This window comes from Aptenodytes patagonicus, chromosome 2 (genome assembly GCF_965638725.1).
Source record: "Aptenodytes patagonicus chromosome 2, bAptPat1.pri.cur, whole genome shotgun sequence".
Taxonomy (NCBI): Eukaryota; Metazoa; Chordata; class Aves; order Sphenisciformes; family Spheniscidae; genus Aptenodytes; species Aptenodytes patagonicus.
Genome location: NC_134950.1, coordinates 142,784,162 through 142,808,813, shown reverse-complemented (window position 1 = coordinate 142,808,813; position 24,652 = coordinate 142,784,162). Strand labels below are relative to the sequence as shown.

The 24,652-nt window shown below is 45.3% G+C and overlaps 1 protein-coding gene across 3 annotated transcripts in view; it reads left to right on the top strand.

The window, feature by feature from the left end:
* Positions 1 to 389: 389 nt before the first annotated feature.
* The window catches only part of NXPH1 (neurexophilin 1), a 151,203-nt gene continuing 126,940 nt past the window's right edge, over positions 390 to 24,652 (top strand). The window contains exons 1-2 of one of the 3 annotated variants that reach the window (XM_076331430.1): positions 390 to 607; positions 1,550 to 1,711. In XM_076331430.1, the coding sequence (XP_076187545.1) occupies positions 1,658 to 1,711 (54 nt within the window). In that variant the 5' untranslated portion in view covers positions 390 to 607; positions 1,550 to 1,657. Of the gene's footprint in view, positions 608 to 771; positions 862 to 1,485; positions 1,712 to 24,652 lie in introns of those variants that run through there. The other 2 variants (XM_076331431.1, XM_076331429.1) reach the window with 2 other exon arrangements.

Below are 24,652 nucleotides of genomic sequence, written 5' to 3'. Positions count from 1 at the left end.
CTGTGCCCCAGGCGGCAGCGCGGGCAGGGAAGGCAGCACAGACAGGGCAGTCAACAAGGCAGGCAGCGCGGGCAGGGCAGGCAGCACAGACAGGGCAGGCAGCGCGGGCAGGGCAGGCAGCACAGACAGGGCAGGCAGGGCAGGCAGCGCGGGCAGGGCAGGCAGCACAGACAGGGCAGGCAGGGCGGGCAAGGCAGGCAGGGCGGGCAGCGCAAGGCAGCTCGCGCCGCCCGGGGAGGACTCTGATTCATCACCCCGTTCAGAGGAGAGGATGGGACGCCGCTAAACTCCCCTTTTTCCCTCCTCCCTTCCCCCCCTCGCCAAGCAAGCCCCCCCTCTCCTCCCCCCTCCGCTGCTCTTTCTCTCTCCCCAAGCAGTGCGGCTCGGACAGTGCTCGGCTCCAGCGCTTTATTTTAAGATGATCGGCCAAGGTCTTTGCAGATAGATTTTATCTGAAGTTAAATAGCAGGCGCTCGCCGCTCCCTCGCCAATAAGTCATTTTTAATAGAGACAAATCGCCCTGGACGCCCCGGAGCGCCGGTGCCGCCGCTCCTGCCCGCGCCCCCCGCCGAAGGCGAGCGGGCAGCCCGGGCAGCTCCCTCCTCCCGTAAGTGTCCTGCTCGGCGGAGCCGGAGCGCGGCCGTGTGCGGAGAAGGGGAGGCGAGGGGGGGGAGAGCCTGCCAGCCGCCCCGCCGCCCTGACAGTGCCTGCGCCGGATGCACAGCGGCCGCGGGACACCTCGGTGCGGAGCGCGGCGAGGAGATGCGCAGGGGCGGCGGGCTGCGCCGCGGCGCTCAGCCCCTCTAGGCTCGCCCATGGAGCGCCCCGCGGAGCCCCGGCCGCCGTCGGACCCCCCACGCCGTACGTATCCCCGCCGCGGCCCCCCCGCGGCGGCGGGGCTGTCCGCGGGGCGCGGGGGCGGAGGAGGGCTGGGGCCGGGGATGGGGGTCCGCGCCCGTCGGGGCGCCCCGGGGCGCGGCCCCGGCCCGGGGCAAGGCACGGCGCGCCTTAGGAGCGGCAGCGGGAGGTGGGCACTTGTGGGGGGTCCCAGAGGCGAAGCTCTTCGCCTCGGCTTTAAGCGCCCAGGAGCATCCGGAGCCCCGATCCCAGCGTCTCCTGCCCCTTCTCCCCGCTCCGGCGTCGCTCCGCTCTCCAGCGCGCTGCCGGGGCTCCGCGGCCAACTGGCGGGCGGCTGCCGCCCGGTCCCCGCCGAGGGCGCGCAGGCGGGCAGGCAGGCAGGGCAGGGCTGGCGGTGGCACCCCGGGCCGTCCCAGCCCACACCACGGGGCTCTCCCGCCCAGTAAAAGGACTGAGCGCCGGGGAGCGCTGCCTACAGGCGCTCTGCAGCCAGCCCGGACCGTGCGATCACTTTGCTCTGACGCTGGATTAACTAGATTTTAATCGTTTTTTGTTTCCCCCACCCCCATCCCCACCCCCCCATCTCCTCCTTCTCTCCCGCCCCCCCTTCCCTACACACCTCTCTTCCCCCCTTGTCTCAAGCCTAACCTTGTCTTGTGGTCATGGGGTCTATAATTTCATTTTTGTCTAGGCTGGTGAGAGCTCTGCTTGTTCCGTAAAGTGGATGTCAGGTGGATCTATGTTCTGGAAGGAACAAAGAGGCAGCGAAGGCAGCGCGGGGGAAGTTTGAGCGGCGAGGATGCAGGCTGTGTACTGGTACGCGGTCCTTCTGCTGCAGCCCACCCTCTACCTGGTGAGTGCCCGCGGCCCCTCGCAGGGGCCGGGGAGGGGGCAGCTCGGCGGGGAGGAGGGCACCAGCCTGGCGGAGAACGAACAAACTCACGGCCGCTACCGGCGCCCCGCAGCCAGCCCTGCCCCGTCCTCCCGGGGTCGGGCCGAGGCCGGGGCGGGGAGGCGCGGGGCTCGGCCGGGAGCTCTCGGCGGGGCGCGGGGGGGGCAGACCTGTAACTTCTCCGCCGCGGGGAAGGGGCGCGCCGCCGGGAGAGAGCAAGGTCGGGGGCTCCCCGGTGCCACCTCCGGGGCCGGGTCCGCCCGCTGCCGCCTCCCGGGCCGGGTCCCCCGGTGCCTGCGGGGCCACCGGAGCGCCGCCGCGGGGGCGCCCGCCCAGGCTGTGGGCTGGAGGCAACTTCTTGCCCTCTGCTCCCTCCCGAGGGTGGGAGCCCCTCCGGAAGGGGACCCCCCCAGTGTGCCACTACGGGCGGCGCGGCACAGGCGTGCAGGCACTCAGTGACAAGCACAGCTAGTATGTTCCGCGTGAAGCGTCATTGACTTTCGCAGCAAATCTCCTTTAAGATTACCGGGGGAACACGAGTAAACAGCGGCGTTATCTCCTTTAACACACACTTTATTCCCTCCGCGATCGCAAGGAACAAAAACAAGGCAGGCTGCTCCTTTGTAGCCCGTACCTTCGCTCAGCCTGCGACGCGTTAAGCAGGCAAACGCCTGGCGGGAGCTCGTCCCCGTGGCGGCGGGGGGCGGAAAAACCCCTTTTCCAGGAGGGCGGCCGAGAGAAGCACCCCGGCGCCCGTGCCGGGGGACGCGACGGCCCGGCTCGGGCTCGGGCTCGGGCTCGGGCTCCGGCTCCGGCTCCGGCTCCTGCTCCGCCGCCGCCGGGCGCTGCCTGCGCCGCCGGTCCCTGCGCTGGCGCGGACGCGCCGTCTGGGGGCGCTGCGGGGCTGAGCGCGGCCGAGCGCGGGGCAGCCAATCCCGAGCGGGCCCGGGCCGGAGCGGGGGGGGGAGCGGAGGGGGGGGCAGGCCGGGCGGCGCGCTCCTCCCGCGGCCGCGCAGCGCCCAGCGCGGCCGCGCAGCGCCGGGGGTCGCACCCGTCCCGTCCCGCGGCCGCCCGACGTGGCTCCCGCCTGGGGGGGCCCTGCCCCTGCCCTCGCCGGGAGGTGCCACGTCTGCCGAGGGCGTCTCTCCTCCCCGCGAATTTTATAGCCGGGGGTGGGGGATGGGGGGGTGGGAAGCGGGGAGAAAAGTGCGTGGCAAATAATCTATCAAAAAGCCGGAGCGAGATCGATACGTCGTGTTAAATTTTAAATGTGTTTGCTGGCAGTTAAACTGCTCTCGACTCATTACAACAACAGTGCTGGATTTATTCTAATGCGCTGCAGTCTGAACAACAAGCGCATTAATTCTCCTTTAATTGTAAACTGGGAGCATTTGAAAACCATTCAGTGTGCAAATTATGCTGATTCAATTACCGTTTAGTTACAGACTTCATTACCTGAATGCTGGTTTTTTTTTTTTTTTCCGAGGGCTTGGCATTGCAGAGTAAAGGAGACGATTTTCCAATTTCCCTCGAAACAATGCGGAATATGATAAAAAAACCCCAACCGGGAATAAAAGACAAGCTAGGGGGAGGGGATGCGCTCTTCGGCTGGGCTGTGTCTTCTGCCAAAACACTCGGGGGGGATCCAAAGGATTTCCCCGTCTAACCCGATTCTTCTTTCTAAGTCGATACTTCACGTTTATGCCAATCTCTCCCTATTCTCTGTATTTAGGGAGCGACTCTGAAAGTTTGCATTAGGCCATCGCGTGATAATAAACTGTTTATTAGCATCGAAGCACGAAGTTTTGATTAAAGCTTTAATGCGGTGTCACAAACCAGCAAGGTGCAGGACGTTGTTGTGCCTATCCGTGTGTGCGCATCGCTGTGCGGGGACTAGAGCAGTTTCAATCAGGAATTACACTTTTGGTACCCAACCTGTTAGGAAGGGTAAATGAAACGGCAGCGCAACCAGCTTCCTATCGAGTTTGTTAAAAAATCCTTTTTGAGAGGGGTTAGCAATACAGGGGAGAGGGAAAATAGCCTGTTTCCCCTCTGCCTGAACTAGGGGGTATTCAGTGATAGTGGACAGCCGCAGCGAGGCTGGGCTGCCTCGAAGTTACGTATTTACAGACGCTCGCTGGCTTGCGATTTCTCTTCACCCAGCAAACCTCTGCTCTTTTTTTTTTTTTTTTTTCCCCCCCACCGTTAAACCTCTTCCTAATGAAATCTTGGGGAAAAAAAGGTGCTTCTGCTTTTCTCCCCCTCTTTAATAGAGCCATATGCCACCCAGCCTCATTGCCTGAAATTTATAGAGGTCACGGCCGACCAGAACGAGTAGGAATTTTGCTGGGGTAGAGATGGTTCGCCGTATTATGTTTATTGATAAGAACGTTAGTTAGCCTCTGCGAGACATGCATTTTCCCCTTGTTTCGAGCTGTGCAGCGTATTGAAAATGTTATATTTGATTTGCAGTGGAAGTGCATTTCCTTTGGCCTAAACGGATAACTTAGTACTTATTTGGTAGAATTAGGAGTTAACCTTTAAAGGCTTGCAGTTATTTTGTTTCTTCAGATTTAGACAGCTGCAGAAAGTGTTCAAACAGCTACACTCGGTCTTATTTACCACAAGACTCCACTTCACCGCTGTTCTTTCGAAAGCATCTTAGTCCTATTCTAACGGATAATGTTTTCTTAACTAACAGTGCTGTGCCGAGCTCAAAATCGCCATTGAGAAAGAAAAAAACACCCGGAGATCGTAGACTTTTAGGTTTGAGCTCTGCCTGTTTATAAGGACACCGGGGTTTTACACCACTCCCGTAATGGAAGCCTTCTCGTTTAATTCCTGCCTGGTTGCCGGTGAATTTCCAGTCCGACACCGTAGGACAATAAAACGCCAGGCTGTTTCTTTTCATTTCTTTCTTTTTTCCTGGGTGGAAGCAACACGCTGTAGAAGCGACTACAAAACGCGCGGGCTGCTGGCAAAGACGGCAAGGATCCTAACTAGTTATTTCTCAGTGGGACAGGTCAAGGATGGCCCAAAAGGAGGAGGCAGATCGTTTCCGTACCGGCTGCTAAGGAGACCCTTCGTGCGGGTGGGGACCGGCGGGCTGCCGGCCGGCAGCTCCCGGCGGCGGCGGGCGCTCGCCCCGTCCTGCCGCTCCGCGGCCGCCGGCCAGATCCTGCGCACCTCTCCGGCAAACCCAGGGCGCCGGGCGGCAAAATGCCTGGCAGGTTGCAGGATTTTACCCCCCCAACGTGTTCACAGGCTCTGCCTTCGCATGCTCTAGGGGGAACTTCCAGCACGGTACAAGCAAGGAATGATAACGTGCACCTGTTTTGCCGGGATCACCCTGGCTTGAAGAGACTTCGGCTCGCTACTTAGGTACTCCTTACTCGGAGTAGCGGGTACGGAACTAAAACCAGTCGGAGCGTTGCGTTGCATGCTGCTAGGGTAAGGATCCCTCCCCCCCCGTAGCCCCCACGGCTCGTCGTCTTTTCCCAGCGAAGTGTTTCTTTCGCCGGTGGGTTTGTAAATTAGGATATACACCAGAGCTGACTGGCAGAACGTTTTAACTCCGTGCGGAATTTAAGCAGCGCAAGAGCAAATGGAGGGGTGATTTTTCACCCCCCGACGAGGGCTGTGAGCAGGTTGTTTGGCGGGGGGGAGCTTCTCTGCGCGGCGCTTTGTCAGAGAAGTTACAACTGCGGGGCGCCCGGGGCACCTTGTTTTGCAGGGCGATGGCATTGGCAGAGGGTCTTGGAAACAGCCTGCTGACCCCCTCCCCCTGCCGGGCTGGGATTTTAAGGTCTGTTCCACACCGTCGCTGTAGTTTGGAGGCCTTCTGACAGCCGAGCGGAGCTTTCCTGCAAAAATGTGGTGAATAATAGAGGTTTAAAATTGTCCTCAGCGGTGGCACGCTTGGTACGGTATTTGCTGAGGGGTAAACAGGGGGTTAGTGGCTCCAGAGTTTGTGTACATTTAATTTCGCTCTGTGTCGCACTGTTTGCGGTCATTTCACCCCGGTTAATGAAAGCTATGGAGGACGTGAAGAGATACCACGTGTCGGCGAAGATAAGTTGATTTTTTTTTTTCTTCTTTCTCTTTTTAAAGATAGTTGCTGATTGTGTCCTACTTTGCCGTGGGAGGGGAAAAGAAACCCCTCTATAGGCAGCGAAGATAAAAGAAAACAAAAAACAAAAGAGAGAGAAGTCATTGTCCTATCATAATCACCACCCTCAGTATTTTCTCAGGGGCATTTGGTGCTGAAAGCATTCGGGTATTGCTTTTTTCCCCCCAAATAAGCGATTTCTTGCAATTTTCAGTTTGACGTCGAAGGCGGGGACGGGGGGGAGAGCGCTTGGCGCGGAGGGACAGAAGTTGCTTTTTTGTGCGAGAGAGTTTACGTAGCCTTGAGACGATCCCGCTCCCTCTTTCTGAAGGAGTTTGAAAGACGCTTTCGCGGCGGTGTAGGGGGAATAACTACCCTTTCGGAAGGTAAGGCACGGGAATAGCAACGGGGCTCGGATCTCGCGTAGGCGAAACAAACTTATCTGAGCTCTATTTTTTTTTGTTAAGCGGAGGATGGTACAATCTTTTCGGGGCTTCCTTCCTTCCTAACCACCAGGGACCTGTGCTAGGAGTTTTAAGAAGGGGTTTCCCCGCACTAAAATGTCTTTTTCCTGGTGCTTAGTAGGCACTATTTTCATTTCTTAAATCGCTGGAGAAAGCAGTCTGGAATAGATTTCGCCTTTTAGGGAGGCACCTAAATATAATCCAATATCCCCGCCTCTCTTTGACTAGCCAAATCTTCCAAGTCGGTACCTAGAGGTATCCATTTTAAGCTGTTTAATATTTCCCTGCATCTCTAACCCGCCATTTTAATTAACAAAAAGCCAATTTCCCAGTCGTCTTGGAAAGTGTGGTGAAGCAGGTTAAGAAACCAATTGCTCGGAATAGCCAGCACCTGGAGAAAATGAATGTGTGAGCCATCCTTCCCTCCCTAGGATTGGCTTCTGTTCTCACGATTGGGCTTGGGTGAAGTTATGCTGTGATTTATCAGATAGTTTAACTCCCAACTCGCTCTTCTTGTAAGTCAGCATTAAACCACCTCCTGGGTGCTTTGTAAATACAGCTTTAGCATTTTTTTCATGCAGCAGATTGACATGTTGACGATTCTGCTTTAAGGAATGTGGCAATAAAGTGGAAAACCAAAGGCTGGCAAGCACTTCATCAAGGATAAAAAGGTTCTGCTGTAAGGATGTCACTCAATTTATTGTGAAAGTCGAATGAATTACGTTTAATGAAAGTGCTCCCCAGATGAATATTACCAGCAATTTCCTGAGTTGGCTCTGTCAGAGTGATATGAGGAAATGCCAACCCATATCAAAAAAGATCTCCAATCTCAATTACTATGCAAGCTTTCGAAGAGCTCCTTTTTATTGATATGATATATATTGGCGGGTTCTCAATGCTGTGGAAACTGCTCTCTGTTCAACAGGACAGCATATTTCCTAGTTTATTGTTTAACCCTACGTTTTTCTGGCCGTTGTTTAAACTTCTGTGAGTGCCCTTCTTTTGGAGGGGAAACGCCTCTCATCCTCTTTCCCTTTCCGTGACCTAGAGAGACCAAAGTTGTGTGTCTGGCAGAAAGCAGGGGCGATGCTCATTGCAGGAAGTTTGTTCAGCCTGGATGGACAAAGCCGAAGGTCAAGAGAAATAAGTCGGCTGAAACAATGGCGTTGGATCCCCTCGTTTTCAGTGTATTTCTAGGCGACAATCCAGAGCACGGTAATATTTGTTACGAGTAGCAATCCCAGTATTCCCGCCCTTTCTTCCTCATTCCTCTAGGGCTTCTTTGGGCAAATTAGAAATTCACTAAGCCCGCGAAGGGAGAGAAAAGCTCTAATGTCGCCTCATCTACATAAGAATTGACTTTGCGAGAGGCTTTTCTGTTCTATTTTAACTACTATGACATCGGTCGGGTCGCTGCTTAGGAATACAGCTTCTTTTCCCAGAATCCATCTTGCTGGGCTTGTTTGTGATTAAAGGAGGGATTCAGTCAACTTTCTCCTACCACTTCCCCCTTCTCTTTCAATTTTTATATAGAAGAGGAGAGAGGAAAAGACGGTGTTGAAGGACAACCGGGAGGTGCTCGGTGCTCTGCAGCAGGACGGGGCCACGAGCGCCTTCTCACGTGGAGCTGCGCTCCCTGCATGCAGCGTTAAAGAGGAAGCAGAAAGAGCTTGTCCTTATCACATGTCGGGTTAGTTTGGGTTCCCGTTTTCCTGTTCGTTACTGGATCCGCATCTAAAACTTTCTTCAGTGTACGATTAGTCCACGTGATTTTTAATTATTTTTTTTTTAAGTGTGTTTTTCCCCCCCTCGGAGGGGGATCTCCCTGTCGGAGATGCTGCACGTTTCGAGCCGCGGAAGGCTAGCGCAAGCGCTGCGGGGAGAGCGGACAAGGGCTTGCAGACGGACTGGGACAAGGTTGGCTTTGAGGTGCCCTGCTCCGCGGCTGCCGCGCCGCGCCCAGCCGCCCCGGCCCAGGGCCGGCGCTCCCCCTTCGGCCGCCCCCGGCAGCGCCGGCCCCGCGCCAGCGCCGTGCAGCACCTGGGAGAGCTCCCGGGACGGACGGGCAGCGGCGCCAGCACCGCGGACAGCGCCCGGCCCCGCGCCGCCCCGCTCCCCGCCCCGGCGGGAAGCCCCGGCGGGAAGCCCCGCCGGCGCCGTTCGCTGTGCGCTGCCGGGGACCACGCGGGGCCTTGGGAACTCCTCTTTCGTAGACTCCCTGTCCCGGGCTAGTCAATGTTTCGGGCCACTGCTGCTCAGACCTCACCCGAAACCCGCCGTGGACTTGGGGTTTGGCTGCCTGCCTTAGTTTTCCTGAAGGAAGAAGGAGACGGGTGGACCAGCAGATCGATGTATTTACTGTTGCTGCTGACTGGCTTTCTTTTAATGGCGAAGCAGCTGCTTAATGTTCTGGGGAAAAACTGACCAGAGGGGCAATACGTGAGCGTGGAGGGGAACAGGGATGGGATCTTGGATTTAACCATCTAAGATCCCTGGCAGGATGAGTCTGGGGATCAGGAAGGCTGTTCTGGGATGCTCGGGTTTGTCTCATTCTACCTCAGGGCCACAGCATCCTCTCCTTTTGGAGAGAGACCAGAGACATCCGAGAGCATTGGAGTTAAAATGGGCTGTGGGACATGGCTGACACTGAGGCATGAGAGCAGGGAGTGATTAATTAATAATGACACTTCCTATCCCGTGGATCATGGCAGGAGTGGCTCTCAGACATAGCTGATGTCATTTTTGGGGTAGTGGCACTCTGAGACACCTGTGAGGGGCAGCCAGATCTTGCTCCCTCCACTTGCTTGTGTCCTGGCAGCCAGTGCTCAGGGTATCTTCCAGCTCCCTCCTTGCTTTCAAGAGGAGATAATCGCAGGCAATTGCCTCCACCCCTGTAAATGCCCACTCACTATCGACAGAGCTGTCTTCTAGTGGTCTGCCGCCTGAAAAGCACTTGACAATGAAACACTGACTTTTGACAAGGCAGGTGTAAGTGGATGACTGATGGAGAGTCCTTCAATAAAGGAATGTGATGGGAATTGACTGGGCTGAGAGGAAGAACAACCCACAGTCCCCACCAACCCTCCAGACAAAACCATAAGCCATTTATTCCTGATCCATATTCTCCCATGAATATCCGTAGCGATTGTGATGCTTTTGCTAGACGTGAACATTTTCCAGTCCCTTTTGATTACACCATGTCCCTGTGCGTGGTGCCTGGAAACCGTATTGTCTGCTTCAGAGATATTGCTTTTATCTTCCAAATGCCACCCTCATTAATGTCAGTGTCTCGCAGTCCCAACTAGTGACAAATGTCTCAGGGACGTTCATCTGCCTTGCACACTGCATCCATCTCTCCAGGTGTCCTGTCTTTTCCTCTCCAAGGAGTGGTTTAGTAATATTTTCTTCCTTGCCCCCTGTGTCTGCTGTGAAATGGTTTGTCCACTAGTTGGTCTCTGTCCTGTCTGTTCACGTGTTAGTTTTGCCAGTGCCCTCTGGCATACCACCTCTGCTGTTAATCTGTTTCATCACCGCGATGACAGGTTGACCAGTGCAGGGAAAGATAATCTGCTCTTTCCACATCTGCAGATTGTTGAAGGGGGAGAAATTAGGCTTTTTTGCTTTCTGGGAGCCTAACAAATGATAATGATACTAGCACCCTATTTTCCTCAAATTTCATTTTCTAATACGGACTTGATGCAAAAACTAAAGAATGAACAGTCTGGTTGTTTCTTCGTGTGTGTAGCCTGGTTGTTTCTTATTGTGTGCACTTGTGATTGGTTTTTTTGCTGAACTTTTGAAAAACTGATAAGTAAAATATGCCTATGTTATTTCTTTGTATATTTCCTTAAACTTTGGTGATAGCTGGACAGGATCCCTAGGCTCAGCAGACTCCTTTTAGCAGGAGAGCTGACAGCCAAAATAATACTAGGAAAGAAGTGATCTAGTAGCCTCAGTTCTTGGAACCAGCTGTAATTAATATATCTTTTATATATATATATATATATATATATATATATAAAAGATATATTAAAGCTGTATTATTTATTTAGAAAGAAAAGTAAAGTAAAGAGTCACTTAAAGTCTAACCAATACAGCATCCTTGGTTGAAAAACAGAAGATGCTACTTACCTTCTTAGTTAGAACATCTGATGCTTTGATCCAGAAATCCCTGAACTCAGTGATGATTTCTAACAATTCCAGTAGTTTTGGATCTGGCCCTATGAGTATAGTGCTTCTGTCTGATACTACATACCTATGTCAGAAATAACATAAGTAACAGTACGAATGATTAGTGGCTAGCATGTCTTATGCCCCTCCCGCTTCCCCCGCTGCCCCCCATCCCCCAGCCATGTCAGCCCTGCATCGTGTAGGAGTTAATTTTCAGCTGGCACGGTATTTCCTGCATTGGTGCATATAAGCCGCTGGGTAAAAGGAAAAAGAAAAAAAGAAGACACACTCTAGCCATATATTGAGAGCACTATTGAAAAACAAAGGCTCCTATACAGCAGATCCTATGGCCTGATCCTGCAGTGTTACACAAGATATAGGATTCCTATGTAAATCAATGGTTTACTTGTGTGAGGACAGATTCTGTCTCCTGTTGAAGATTAAGTAGACCATTTCTATCACCGAGAGTTGCTTGTCGTTATGCAGTTGCCACTTCAAGTTGAAAGTGTAATTGGCAGCTCTTAAAAAAATTTAACTAATGGAATTTCTGTTATGGATAGTTCAGACCACCTCTACCATTATATTTATCTGCACACTCATTTTTATAAGCCATTCTTGATTGAACTTTAGAAAAACAGTTCTTCTGCTAGGCTATTTTGTCAAGAAATGTTGTCATAGGCCTTCAAGTATATAAAACTGCTTATATAAAATTAATGGACTGCTTTTTATATTTACAATCTCAACTATAGCATTTGAGGTCTTGTGAAAGAAGGTATGGACTTAAAATAGGAATAATATTAAAGCTGTGTCCTCACGGTTGTTGCACTGTCAATAGCAATATTGTAAAATATTGGTCTGTTTAAAATCGGAACGTTAGTCTGTAATTTGACTCTAATTTAGAGTAATTTCTGTTGTCACTTTCTGCAGCTACTCTGTATTGCATACAGCGTTTTTTTCTTAATGTTTATGTGGGGAATGCTTTGCACCTTGAGAAGATTTTGTAAGCAATAGTGCTAGGTAAAACATAGCAATAATACTGTAGCTTTATGGAGGACAGTTGCCAAGTGAACAGATCTTTAAAGAGCAGGGAAATAAGAAGGAGTACAAACACAGAGATGTGACATAAAAGATGTGTGTAATAAATATACATCAAAACCTTCACCATTAAAAAGATGGGCTCCATCCTGCTGCCTTCATCTGTAATGGATATTACCTTAACAAAGCCCACAATTTTATATTCCTAGTTATTTCTTCTCCCTGCTTCCACAAATAATCCCATTTGCTTAATTGGCTTGCTTGTAGTAGATGATAGCGTAGTACATGTTGCAAATAGAGTTGCAAGAGTATGACCCTTTAGTAACACTACTTTCTAATATCTGAATTATAAAACGTTAGGATTTTGAGTAGTTACTTGCACAAAGGATATCCTTAACTTCAGTGGAACCAGTTCTGTGAGTGGTCACTTGGAGTGAGTAAGGAACGACATCCTCTGGCCCTTGAGAAGACAGTGCTCTGTGTGAATCATCTGTTGTATCTTCAGCTTCTTTCTACTGAATCAAATGGTGGTACCTCTTGCCGTGTACCTCCTTCCTCTGTGAGCAGCTCTGCTGGCTCTACTAGCACTAGTCATTACAATAACATACTATCCCACAGAATTATAAATATATCAGAATGTAGTTTGTGTTCGCATCTTAAATGCACAGAATATTTGCTAGCTAGAGCAGAGCGTGAGTCTTGGAAAAGTTATTGGGTGGATTAGCAGATTGTAATGATATGGTTCAGTCTTTCAGTGTAATGCAGTCCAAATGAATATGGAAATGTGTGACTAAGTACATTAGAGGAGGTGTGAGTGCTGCTTTCATTCTTTACAATTTGTAGAATATTCTGAAATTGTGGGGTTGTAGCAGACACTTCAGAGTAGATGCCAATGATTTGTAACTACTTTTTAGAAGCAAAACACAAGCTTAACTGAAGTCAGGAGACTCGCTCGCATATGCTTCAGTGCTTTGCTGAACTAGGACCATAAGAAAGTGAATGCAGTATAGCTTTTGCATTTCTGTTTTTAAGATATAAAATTTTCTTCTTCCATGCCAGAAAAGATCACATATCTCTATCTTTATAAATGTTACAAAGTAATATTTTTGCCAAGAACTTGCTGAATTTACCACTGGACTACTTAGGATCTATTACAGTATTATGATTATAACCAAGCATTACGCTACCTGCCATCCCTTATCCTAAACATATTTTCTTTATTATTATTGGGTAATAATTAATTGGATAATAAAAAAGTATCCATTAATTATTGGACAATAATTTTTTTTGCTTAATTCTGGATCTTTGGAATCACAATTTGTGACTTATTCTGACTACTGAATCAGCTTCTGAAGAAATAGTCTGCAAAATATCTTTATCTTTGAAATGAAACTAAAGTTAGGCTTTTCAAATAGATAATTTTTTTTTTTTTTTTTTGTAAGTGTGTTTTTGAAGTATTCGGGCACCACCACTTACTGTTTTCTAGAATTACAAAGAGATGCAAATGGTGGCATATCTGAGAAAGCCATGTGTGGCCTGTTTGCAGTATTATATCTGTGCTCTAGATTTGAAGTCTAACTGCTACTGATATACATTTTTGGCAGACCACTGCAGATTTCTTTTTTTTCCTTTCAGAAGGTACATGTACTTGAGTGATGACCATTTAAGACAAAAAATGTACCCTTATTTATTCTTCTACAAGAAACTTGCGTGTTGATTCAAGACCATTCAGACTCATGAGAACTTTGCCGTTGATTTCCCTGGTCGTAAAATGGTGTCCTTGGCTTGATAAATATTTCCATTTTTATAAGGTGGTTGGGAATGATATTTCATTACATTTTAGCTTGAGTTGCTTTGTGTGAATTGACTATTCATAGCTAGCACAGGAAGGAAGAAGTACACATTTCTAATAAACGTGAAAGGACATGTATGTATGGCTATATGGTATTCATAGCCTTTGGTCCGAGCAACTTAGTCTCCTGTGAAGTTAAAAAGAGCTGAGCGGGCTCTATACGCTTTCATTTCTAGCATTGTTTCTGTCATTGTGGTATGCCTTAGTAAATTGACCCAGAAGAATGTCATCCTGTCTTTGGTCTGCCATGAGACCCTTCCTTTAGATCCAAGTCCTTTTGTTCTCTGGCAAATGGCTCAATGGCTACAGTACTCCTTCACCTGGAGTAATGACTACATGATTTGTCCCTAAACTTTTATGTTTTGTTTTATCCAAGTGGTACAGTGTTAGTCATCTATGTCTGGCAAAAAAATGAATCTGTGCTGCCAGCCGTTATAGGTGGATGATTTGCTTTAGCTCAACTGGTGGAGCTGTGACTTCGCTAGCCTGTTGATTCAGGCTAAAATTCAGCTGGCTGGACAGGTCCCTGACTCAATTTTTCTCACGTATTTTGCATTCCCTAAATTTGCACCTACATTTCCATTGCTCATGGAAAGTTTTAAACCTCCTGACCTGTAAAACACTTCAGGTAATGAGAGGCATATGTGATCACGTATTCATCAGGAGAAGTTGTTCATTGGTGGGAATGTGATGGTTCTAGGGGGCTGCTATGGAATTTTTTCCTACCCCAGCTTTGCATATTAATAGCAAAATTAGACTGAGTCTAAGACAGTATTTCCACTTAGCCCTCTTTGAGTATGGTCCATCTTGCATGATTGATTTAAGATTAATCCCCGAATTCTAGGAATTTTCTGTGCCCTGCCTTTTTGTTAGGACCTCAAAGACTGTAGAAATGTTTGGGATAATTCTCTCTTCAGCATGTTTAGAAAAGGCTAGTTACAGTGGATTTATGTTGATAACTTATGTAAAAATAGCAAATTCGTTGCTTGTACATCCCCTAATTCTCATTTCATAGACTGCTTGCAACTCCTATGGGCCGTGGTCCATGTTGCCCTTTTCCCCTTGATTTAGCTGCAGCTGATCGTGTGGTGGTTGGAGTAATGGATGAAGGATCATTCTGTGTTGGGAAAACATATCAGAAAAACAGGAGAGTGGCTTGAAATGAGTTGGGATAATAGCATGAGGATCCACCTATAAAAGTTCTCGCTCCTCAGAAGCTTTCAATTCTCCTGTATTCTCATCCTTTTATATTAACTTTTCAACATACACCTGTGTAAACTTGTTTTGTTTGATGAATGTTTAGAGAAAGATTGTTTCCATATGGATTTGTGCATCCCTTGGTAAGTCAGTGCTTCAAACTAGATGTTCACTAATCATATCAGAAGTGTTCCTGATACTACACTTACAGTGGCAAAAGTCAATTAGGGAAAAAAGACAATACTAACTGAAGATTTCAAGTCACACCATCTCCAGTAAAGAAATAATCATTGTGATTAGATGAAGCAAAGAGCTCCCAAACAAACTCCAGACTAAAATATGCTGAAAGCATTCACTGAATGCTTATGAATAAAAAAAGCAGAAATCAAAATGGGAGAGGCTATTTTGCGAACAGAAATGTAGGCTAAATTAGTCAAATAAATTATTTGCTATTAATAATGTGACCAGCTACAGTCAGATTCCAATAAATATGCCCAGTGGGGATGGAAAATCTACCCAACTGAAATTACATTGATAAATTTATCCTAGTTTCCAATGCCTTCTGAGTATGTATTTAGGAAACAAAAGGTGCCATAAAGATAGCCTGACAGAAAATGGGCTCAACTATTTTTTTTAATTGAGATAGTTCTCTTTGACAATGGAAGTAATTTTTCAGGTTACTTAAGGATGTTAAATGTATCACTGCTTAGGTAGAGAATTCTTAGCAGAAATGTCAGCATAAAAGTGACCTCCAATGGTTATAAAAATAAACTTGAGGTTATGCTCTTTTGTTTGTTTTCATGATAAGTAAACATGATATGGGAGCTACCTTTTTTAAAAATCACATGGTTTGACTGTTTAGTACCTAAGGAATATTTGCTATGGTCACCTCTACTTTTGCTAGAGGACTTGTTGGGAATGGTAGGGAATGCATGTTATTAGCTCTCATGCCTGAAGAAACAGGAGGTTCATCTTTAATGAAATCCTGTTGGTTCTAAAATATGAATGAGTCACTGAAGTCACATAGAAATAAGTACAGTAATCAAAAGGCAATCCCAGTGCAAATTCCTTCTTAGAAATCAAAACAAAATCTCAAAGAGAACAACAGAATCTGAATAAAGATTCATCCTGTCCCAATCGCTTAGCTTTCACAGTCTTTTCTCCTTTGATGTCTATTTCTACAAGAGTCTGTCTCCTCTAAGCCTGGACCTCTATTTCATTCTTGGCTACTTAAGAATCATTTACACAGCATCTGGCATTATTAGTGACTGAGTCAGTGTTACCCACAAACCTAAGACTCTGACTTCAGTCACAGGCATGGTTCAAGGCTGAACTCTTCACTTAGGGGTTTTTTGCTCATACAGTATTACTGCCACTGAGCACAGTAAAGAAACATTGCAAATGTCCAATGAAATGACTGTGCAGAAAGTTTCTCTTACATGTAATATTCTTTATTCTTCATCTTTGTTGTCTTCTATCACAGCTTCTAGCTTTAATTGGTTAACTACTTCATATTCAATTACTTCATAACTACTTCACATCAACCATGCATTCAAGCTCTGGCTTTCCTTAGTGTGGTGATTTCAGTTCATGACACTCTGAATATCATCTTTGGACATTTTTCAGTGTGCATGTCCTCACTGTACGGTACCTTTTCTATAGCTGTTATAAGTCAGACCATAATAATCTTGTTTTGATCATCCTGGGCTCAGCTGTCAGCTTCAGTCACACATTCAAGTGTCCTGTTAGTCAGTTGTAAGAAGCTAACAACATGCAGCTAAGCTCTACTCCCAGATAAATGACTGCACCTCACATTCAGCTATCACTTACAGCAAAACTAGTATCAGCTGTGATAGTTAGACTTCTGGGTTATTTCTGAGCTTAAATGCCACCACTGCAGTCTAAAATACTGTAACTTCTCTAGTAATCATGCTCTTGACTCACATAGGCACGTGAAAGCAAAAAAACATGGCAGTGCTGGCTATTGGGAAGTAGTTCCAGCTGGGTCTGTAAAACCCTAGACTTACAAAAGATATGGTAGGGTCGCAGGACTTTTCCACTCTCCATTTCCTTTGTCCCCCATCCCTATTTTTCTCATCAGCCCAGCGGCTGCAAGCCCTTGCTATGGATTTAAGAGATTCAATTGCTTCATTTGCTTCAGGAAGTGTGAACCCAAACCTCACAATTCTGAGGTAAACTCTTTAACCACTGCCCAGTGGAATAATCTGGGGGATTTTCTTGATTTTGCTTGTTCGTTTTATTCTGTTTGGTTTAATGCACTCAGGTACTCCTTCAGTCAGGAAACAGGATCTCCTCATAGGTAAGTTCTGAGGCGTTTGTGGTATTAAGTCTTTCTCTCTTGCTCTTTGGCCCTATGCGTATGAGTTCATTCATAGTGGAAGCACTTCAGATTTTGAGAGCCTTATATCAGAAAAAAGCTTTATTCTGATGTGAAAGAAATTCTTGAACCAGAAAGCTGAAATTATGTTGCCTTGCCAACACTATCCGTTGGGCATATTAGCAACAGTAAAGTAAGGTGCCTAATTCTAGGAGCAGTTTATGCCTCAGAAATGTCAGGAAGTGTTTAAGTTAAATCCTTTTCTTCCTTTGGTTGCTTAGTTTGGACTATTTAGTAGCTTCTGTGAATTATGCTTTCAGAAAACTTCTCCCAGCAGGGATCTGTGGGTATCTAATTCCAGGTTATGAACTCTAACAGGTCCCTGGGACAGAGAGAGCAAGCGCTTCACTGTAGTGATTATAGGCACTTTTTGGATCTGGCCTGGAGGATCTTCCGAAATTGCTAATGCTAAGCATAAGCAGTCCTGTGCTTTCCTGTTTTTAATCTGCTTGCTGGACCTCCCTTATCTTCACAGCTACATCCAAGTCCAATTCTTGTCCTTACATTTAAAAAAAAAACCCTGTCGGTTTGTCATAACACAATTAATTAATTACTTCTAGAAAGCCGTTTATGTGCCCAAGATCCTAAAGGCTTTTATTTTTCCCTAAGAGCAATACTCATGGTTAGCCATGGGTGTATATTGTTAACTTGAGACAAGTTAACAATTTGCAGGCCACTACCCTCACTCCCCATCCATTATTTTTAAGCTTATAATTGGCTTTGTTTAATGATTTGTATCTATCACTCCCCTTAAAAATCTATCAACAACCTACTGCATGCTCTCTTTATGTCTAGCCGCCTCTCCATCCTCAGTGCACCAGCAGGAACTGTCAGTAAAAGGATAGGAGAACTTGGCTCCAGCGTCTTATTTTATCAGTCTAGGACATCAGGAGCAAGGATTTCAGGGACGTTCTAGCTTGGTGCATCTAGCTCTATGGGCTGAAGAAAGCACGCTCTGTTTTGCAGAGCTGAAACGTGTATAGGTTATTCAACACAAATAGCTCTGAAGGTTGAAGCATGTAAAGAATATTAGTGATTTCTAGCTGTAAAAGCTGAGGTGCTTCTGGGGAGTAGTAGTTAAGACTTGAGATTAAAAACTCCCAACAAACTAGATTGGCTTTGAATGGGCATTTCAGGAATTGTAAAAATTATATACCTGACAAAAAGGCCATGCCCTACCACATTTCAAATGTTTTTCTTTCTCTAAAAAGGCAACATTAGGACTTCTCAAAGAAGAAGAGTTTTTTTCAAAGCAAGGTATATTTTCCTGTAATCTTGTTCTCTAAACCATTTTGTGCTAAACTTTCCACAAAGACTAAACAAATACTGAGGCAGATACCTTGCAGGGAAAATTTTACTCCAAGTGGTAAGAATTCAGCAAACTTATAAGCAACTGAAAAAAGGCCTTATTATGGGAAGTTTCAGGCAACCTTAATCATAGCCATTGCTACCAGAACCACCTATAATTTATGGACACATGTACCCTCCTAGGTGCTCTGTGTGACAATACTTTCCAAAATGTTGTTATCCTATAAATACCTTTTGCTTTTTTCTAATGTTGTACTTTGGAGGAGCTCGAAGTGTTACCTAGAATGGTTAGAAGAGTGCAGTTATTGTTATTTATAATTTCTTTATAACACTTCCTACTCTATAGTTGTTACAGACCAGACGTTTGGTAATAACTTTTTCATCATGAGGTGCTTAGAAAGGGCAGAGGAAATGCTGGGATGTAATGGATAGATTTCTTTTTTTTTTTTTTTTTTTTTTAAATTAAGAGTGGCAGATATCGACATTTGGCATGCATAGAATGAAAAATGCTGTTCTTTAAATACTTAAATGTGCAGATTGTATCAAATTATACATAGCTTTAATTATTTTCTATATATACTCTTCTAGAAATATAGGCATTGTAGTGCTGTTGGTCCCAAAGAGTGTGATATATTTCTTTTCAAATAAGGCTTTTTCACCCTGCCATCTCTTTATGGGTAGACCTTTTTAATCTGTACAGGTGAAATGTGTAGCTTGTTACAGCAGCTCAAACATAATTAGCAATCAGTTTGTGCAGAAACAGCTAAGGGACAAAAGAAACAGGCTCTTATTATTTCTTATTTCTCCATCTTAAAATAAGGAGATTTTTCAACTAGTAAATGAAAATAGATCACCAGTGCCACCAGATCTGGGTGAAATGTACTGGTAGCACAATTAAGAAAGTCTTGCTTCATTTCAGGCTACATGTGACCTTGGGAGAGCTCAGTTATGCCTTGGGACAAAAAAAATTTAATGTTTCATTTTGTAGCGGTACCATCTTTCACCTTTATGTGGATTTAAAAATGTAAATAAAATTGCTTTCTGTCAATGGTATATGTGAAGGTCACAGTCATATTCACCATGAGAATTCAAACTGCCATTTGACCCATCATTGGTTTGGTAGATAACAATGCATTCTATTCACTTCCAGTAATCTAATTTGTAAGCATTTTATAGCCCAATATTTTATGCCTAGTTGCTAAAAAGTAAGAAATAAACCTTTTAAGCACTTCATTGCAGATTTATTTACAGAATAACTGTGTATCAAATAGAGAAGTTTTTTAGAATGCCAGGACATCTTGTATTACAGTCTTACTTGCAAAAATGTCAAGACTGAGTACTCTAAAAGATAGGAGGAATGACTAGCAAAAGAGTTCAAGGGCTTTCTGTTAGTTTTACTTTTAACTTCTATGTGCTTATCTCACGCAATTCTCTCACAGATCATCTTTGTGGCAGCTTTGGCATAAGTTGTATTCTTCTAAAACTGAAAACAAGCAAAAGCCATTGTGCCTGCTGTTTAGAGGTGGGGATGGATAAAAACAGTTTGAATTTAGATGATATGGTATAAATAGGATTTTTCTAGTTTTGGCAATGCAAGACCTGGGAATAAGTGTGAAGTTTGTTTGCCACAATGCAGACTACCCAGGTGCCTGCAGATTTCTCTCTGGATATCTGGAACATTTGTTGGCCAGAGCTTTAGCCGGTATTAAGTCCGGATGGTTCCCTTGATCTGGCCATATGTGACCATACATACCTTCTGCTGTTGCTTCCTCTCTTGGCTAGCAGACCAGTTGTTCTGAAAGTGTGTAAGCTGTCATGCTTTGAGACAGGAACAAACCCTTAAATGTGAAATGCTAGCACAAGACTTTCCTACATGCAACTGATTCTGCATTTGCTCAGTACAAAGAATAGATATTCCTTTCACTGGAATGTGAACGATATCTTATTCTTAAATATTTCTCTGCTGCATTATTTAGAGCTTCCTTAGAAACAGCTGATATTGGCCATAGGTCGAATCAGGACACTAGATTAGGTGAACTGATTTGGCTATTACTTTGTTTCTGTATCAAGTGGGACACACTGAACACGTTACCATGGGATTATCTCCACCTATTTGAGAGTAACTGGTGAAAGCTAACCACTGTTAGACTCTACACATACATTCTGGCAACAGAATTGTGATGGACACCACTTCCCAAACTCCCCCTGGATATCCATGGGTGTCTAACAGATCTGACTTGCAGTATTCAATGAAGACACTGGGGACTAAATTTTTACAAAAATATTCTTAAGTCTTCTGTGGTGGGATTTCATATAGCTTCTTATACTAGGAACAGAAGGAGTTGTCACTATGGCTGGTAGTGGGGAACTCAGCACCTCTCATAAAGTAGAGGAGATGTCTGTAAAGAGTTACTGTAGAGAACATATTTGTGGCTCTTTCTTAAAACACAACGGCATAGCCAGATGCAGACAACTATGTGCTTGGTTAGCCTATTGTTCGAGCTTGGGGAACAGGAAGCATCCCTAATCCTGAACATATGTAGTCGAGTTAAGAATGACAGTATTTGAGCAAAGAAGTCCTGCCTCCTTAGATGGACTATTAGTATGGGTGTAGCCATGCACAAATGTAAATGGTTTTAGCTTGGAAATTGCTCACGTACAGGCAAAGAAATGTGCTGTATTTGACCGCACGGATACATTCCTGGTGAGTTCTGTCCTGAACCTCAGCATAAATGAAGATGATGAATATTGTATCTGAGACACAGGAGTTGAGGATCCATCTTCCTGAAATTGTCTCATCCTTCCTCTTGTCAACTACTTTTCTTGATCTTTGCTTACAAAGGTCTTTCTAGGTTCAATAAGGAATATTATTATTTTTATTTGTTGTATTCACAGTAAGTCTCAGCTTGAAGGAAAATATGTGAAAGCAAGCCCATGAGTCTAAAGGAAATGGTTCTTGTGTTTATTAACCAAGAGGGAATATTTTTCAGAATAGATATATTTAAAAGGAGTCTCCTGTTAAGCTCAATGAGATCTAAGAATATGTGCTGACTATAACCAAGATTGCTACATGATTTGGAGAAGGAAAGCTTGTTTTGATGTGTTTTTCTTTTGCCTTTTTACGTCAGCCCTTTGAGGAAAAGTACAAGTAGAAGAGAGCCCTAAGGGTTATAAACTATACTCTCAACATATTATAAAAAGCAGTAAATGTGGGAAGAAAAGTATAGTAGTTGCCTATACTAGACATAGTCTGATCTAAAGCCCATCAGTGAAATAACTGGGCATTTTTCCCACTGCCTCCAGACAAGTTTAACAAAGTCTTTCACCCAAAGATTTCAGAGCTTTGTAAAAAGTAAAAACCCACTTTCCCTGCCCCCCTACCTACCCCCCCCCCCCCCCCCCGCACCCTCACCACAAACAAATCAGAAGTGCAGGGGAGTAAAAGGTGCTACCCATTTTGGTCACCTGTAGTTTTAGATGTTCAAGTCCAAACACCTACATCACTTGTCTGGCTGACTAACCCACAAGGGCACTGGTGGTGAAGTTGGAGGAGAAAAGCAGTTCTCTGCAAGTCACGCTCTAACCACAGGCACTCAAGATAAACAGTAATGCTGGATACTGAGTGGGACATCGTACTACAGCTACAACGTCTCTGTGTGAAGCAGTTGTCCTATCTGCCATAAACAAGGACATTCATATATAACTAGGAGTACTTCACCAATTCAGAACAATTAATGGTATGATAGCTCAACACATTTAATCTTTAATTGAAGTTGCAGACTTTATGAAAAAATAAAACAGTGAGGCAGAAATAGCAGAAAAATATATTGATTTGTCAGTAATTGATTAAAAAAAAAAAAAACAAAACCCAAACCCACCCCGTGAATCCTGCTCTCATTATGCCATCTCAGATTGATGTTTTGGGATATTATGTGCTTTTGCAACTAACTCATCCATAATAAAAGCCCCAGAGCAGAGAAATATGACTCAGAAAAGGATTTAAAAGCACCAAACAAAACTGAACTCCTCATGATGCCTTAGAAAGCTATTTGTAGCTCATCATCATTGATAGAGGCCTAGCAGAAGAACAGTGAACAATCTCCCTTCTTCGTATTAGCAGAGCTGTGCCATAATCTTTAGATGCCAAAAGGTTTTTCTGTGTCTGACCTAGCTTGAATAGCTGGGCTGAGCTCTCTGCAAGTCTTTACATGTTACTTATGTGCTTTATATATTATTTTGAAGATAACAGCAGATAAACCAAAGGCTCTTTGCACATGTGTCCATTGTATCATTGCAAATAAATCCAGGCTGAGTTTTAGTGTTAATTATTAAATTGTTCACTACTGTGATGAAGAGGAATTGCTTGATGTCACTTTTTTCTGATATGGAAACCCTGTTAGTGCCAGTCAAGCAAAACACCAAAGCATGTGCTGAACTCTGAATATGCAACACAGGTTGCAGTGAGACTCTTCACATGTTTAAACATTTCCTTCCATCCTCTGCTGGATTGAGGCATATGTCCTGCAAGACCATCTTTGAGTACTGTAAAAATGGTTAAATTATTGTACTACCAGTGAATTAATATTAAAATGAGTTAAAATATTCTATCTGAAAGATTACATTATAATACATTTCTTAATATAATACTGCCTCATTTTTCTCTACTGTGAATTAAAAGCAAAACACCTGAGCAGTGCCAAAGTTCACATGACAAACCACTGCCTGAATTGTGTACAACTCTTGAGGCAAGAGCCTGAGGATTTAAACTAGAAAATAGAACTAACAAAGATAACTTTATTATTTTATATTGTGTCTTACATCTTTGTTACCTAGCTTACTGATGTGTATCTGATCGATGAGGGATAATGACGATTTCGTATGGTACAGAAACTGAGGATCTTTGTCCTTTACCAAGGCCCACAGAGATTTAGGTACTATCCAAAGCAATGTTTAAGTAGGATAGATGAATGGGTAAGGGGTTGGCTTTCTAGCTAGTCTTCACTTGTAGTGGATACTGAGAAATAATTCAGCCCTCAGGTGCTTGGAAGTAAATACTTATCTGGTATCAGTAAAACCAGCTGTAATACAGTTTTAATGCTAAGCCTATTGTAAATTTTAAACTGTTGAAACAGCAGACAAAATGGTGGAATGACCTTGTGTTACACATTGGTGAAAGTAAGAGGTCTATTTCATGTTCTTTTTGGTCAGAGTTCTGTTTGGCTATTGGTTTTCTAAAGTAAACTCTGGTGCATATTACAAAATAACCCTGCTCAGTGCTGGAGAAAGCTGATTGTCCACTATTTGGTAGATTATGAGGAGAGTCCTTGGTTACACCACCCAGAGTCTCATCTGAGACTCTATCTGCTGCAGCTAGAGCCTACCTCATCCCCACAGTTGGACAAGATGTGTCTGGGGTTCTTGGTTTAGACAGAAAACTTGTCTTTCTGCCTTACATGCTTTTGCTGATGATGCTGGCCAAATGTTGAGAAAAATGTAGCCCAGATTTGCCTACCAGCTCTGTTGCAAACCCTTAACATCAGACAGTTACAGTGTCTTTTGGTGGTCAGCACAGCATGCATAAGTATGCACGGCATTACTTTGACTTCCCACAGTTACCACACAGGTCTGTGGCTGCTTTTGCTTGGTCCTGCCTCTGCTTACCTCACGTGTCAACCAGTGGAACCAGCCCTAGCTTTATTTATGCACATACCAGTGTTGTCCATTGCCAGTCTGCACCCACGCTTAAGCAAAAATCAATCAGGAGCTTGGCTGCACCTTCCTGCTGTGAAGCCTGCCCAGCTCCTCTTCTCCCTTCCTAGGGCTTTCAGAAATACATATACAGAGTGGTTTAATTTGGTACAGTAGAGGATGCTTGTGTAGGAAGTGAATACATTCCACGTGTATGTTTGTACAAATTCCCATATTAGTGTGTTTGCTTTAGCATAAATACTCATGCAGAAGACAAACTGTGAGTGACACCTGGAAAGATACATGACCTACCTGATCTAGTAGTAATGGTTTCCCTTGTTATACAGAAAGTTCAGTGCGATTATGGCTGCCACATCTCTGCTTCTGTGATTATCCTAGTCTCAGTTACTCTTGCACATTTTCTGAATCGGCATCCTGGGCTATGGCTATGCATCCAGCAGCTGAGGGACTAAAAAAAATCAAGATTGTAATCTGTGAAAGATTATCAGGTATGCACATATTTGGTTTGGCCTCGCTCCTCCCCTGTTCTAGGTTCTGCTCTCTCACCCTCTCCCATGCTTGCTCTTCTTGCATAACCATCTGTTGCTACTCTATGTGGCCACTGTCTGTGCTTTGGGATGCCTTAGATTTATCCTCTCTTTCATTGTTTTGTGGGGGAGGA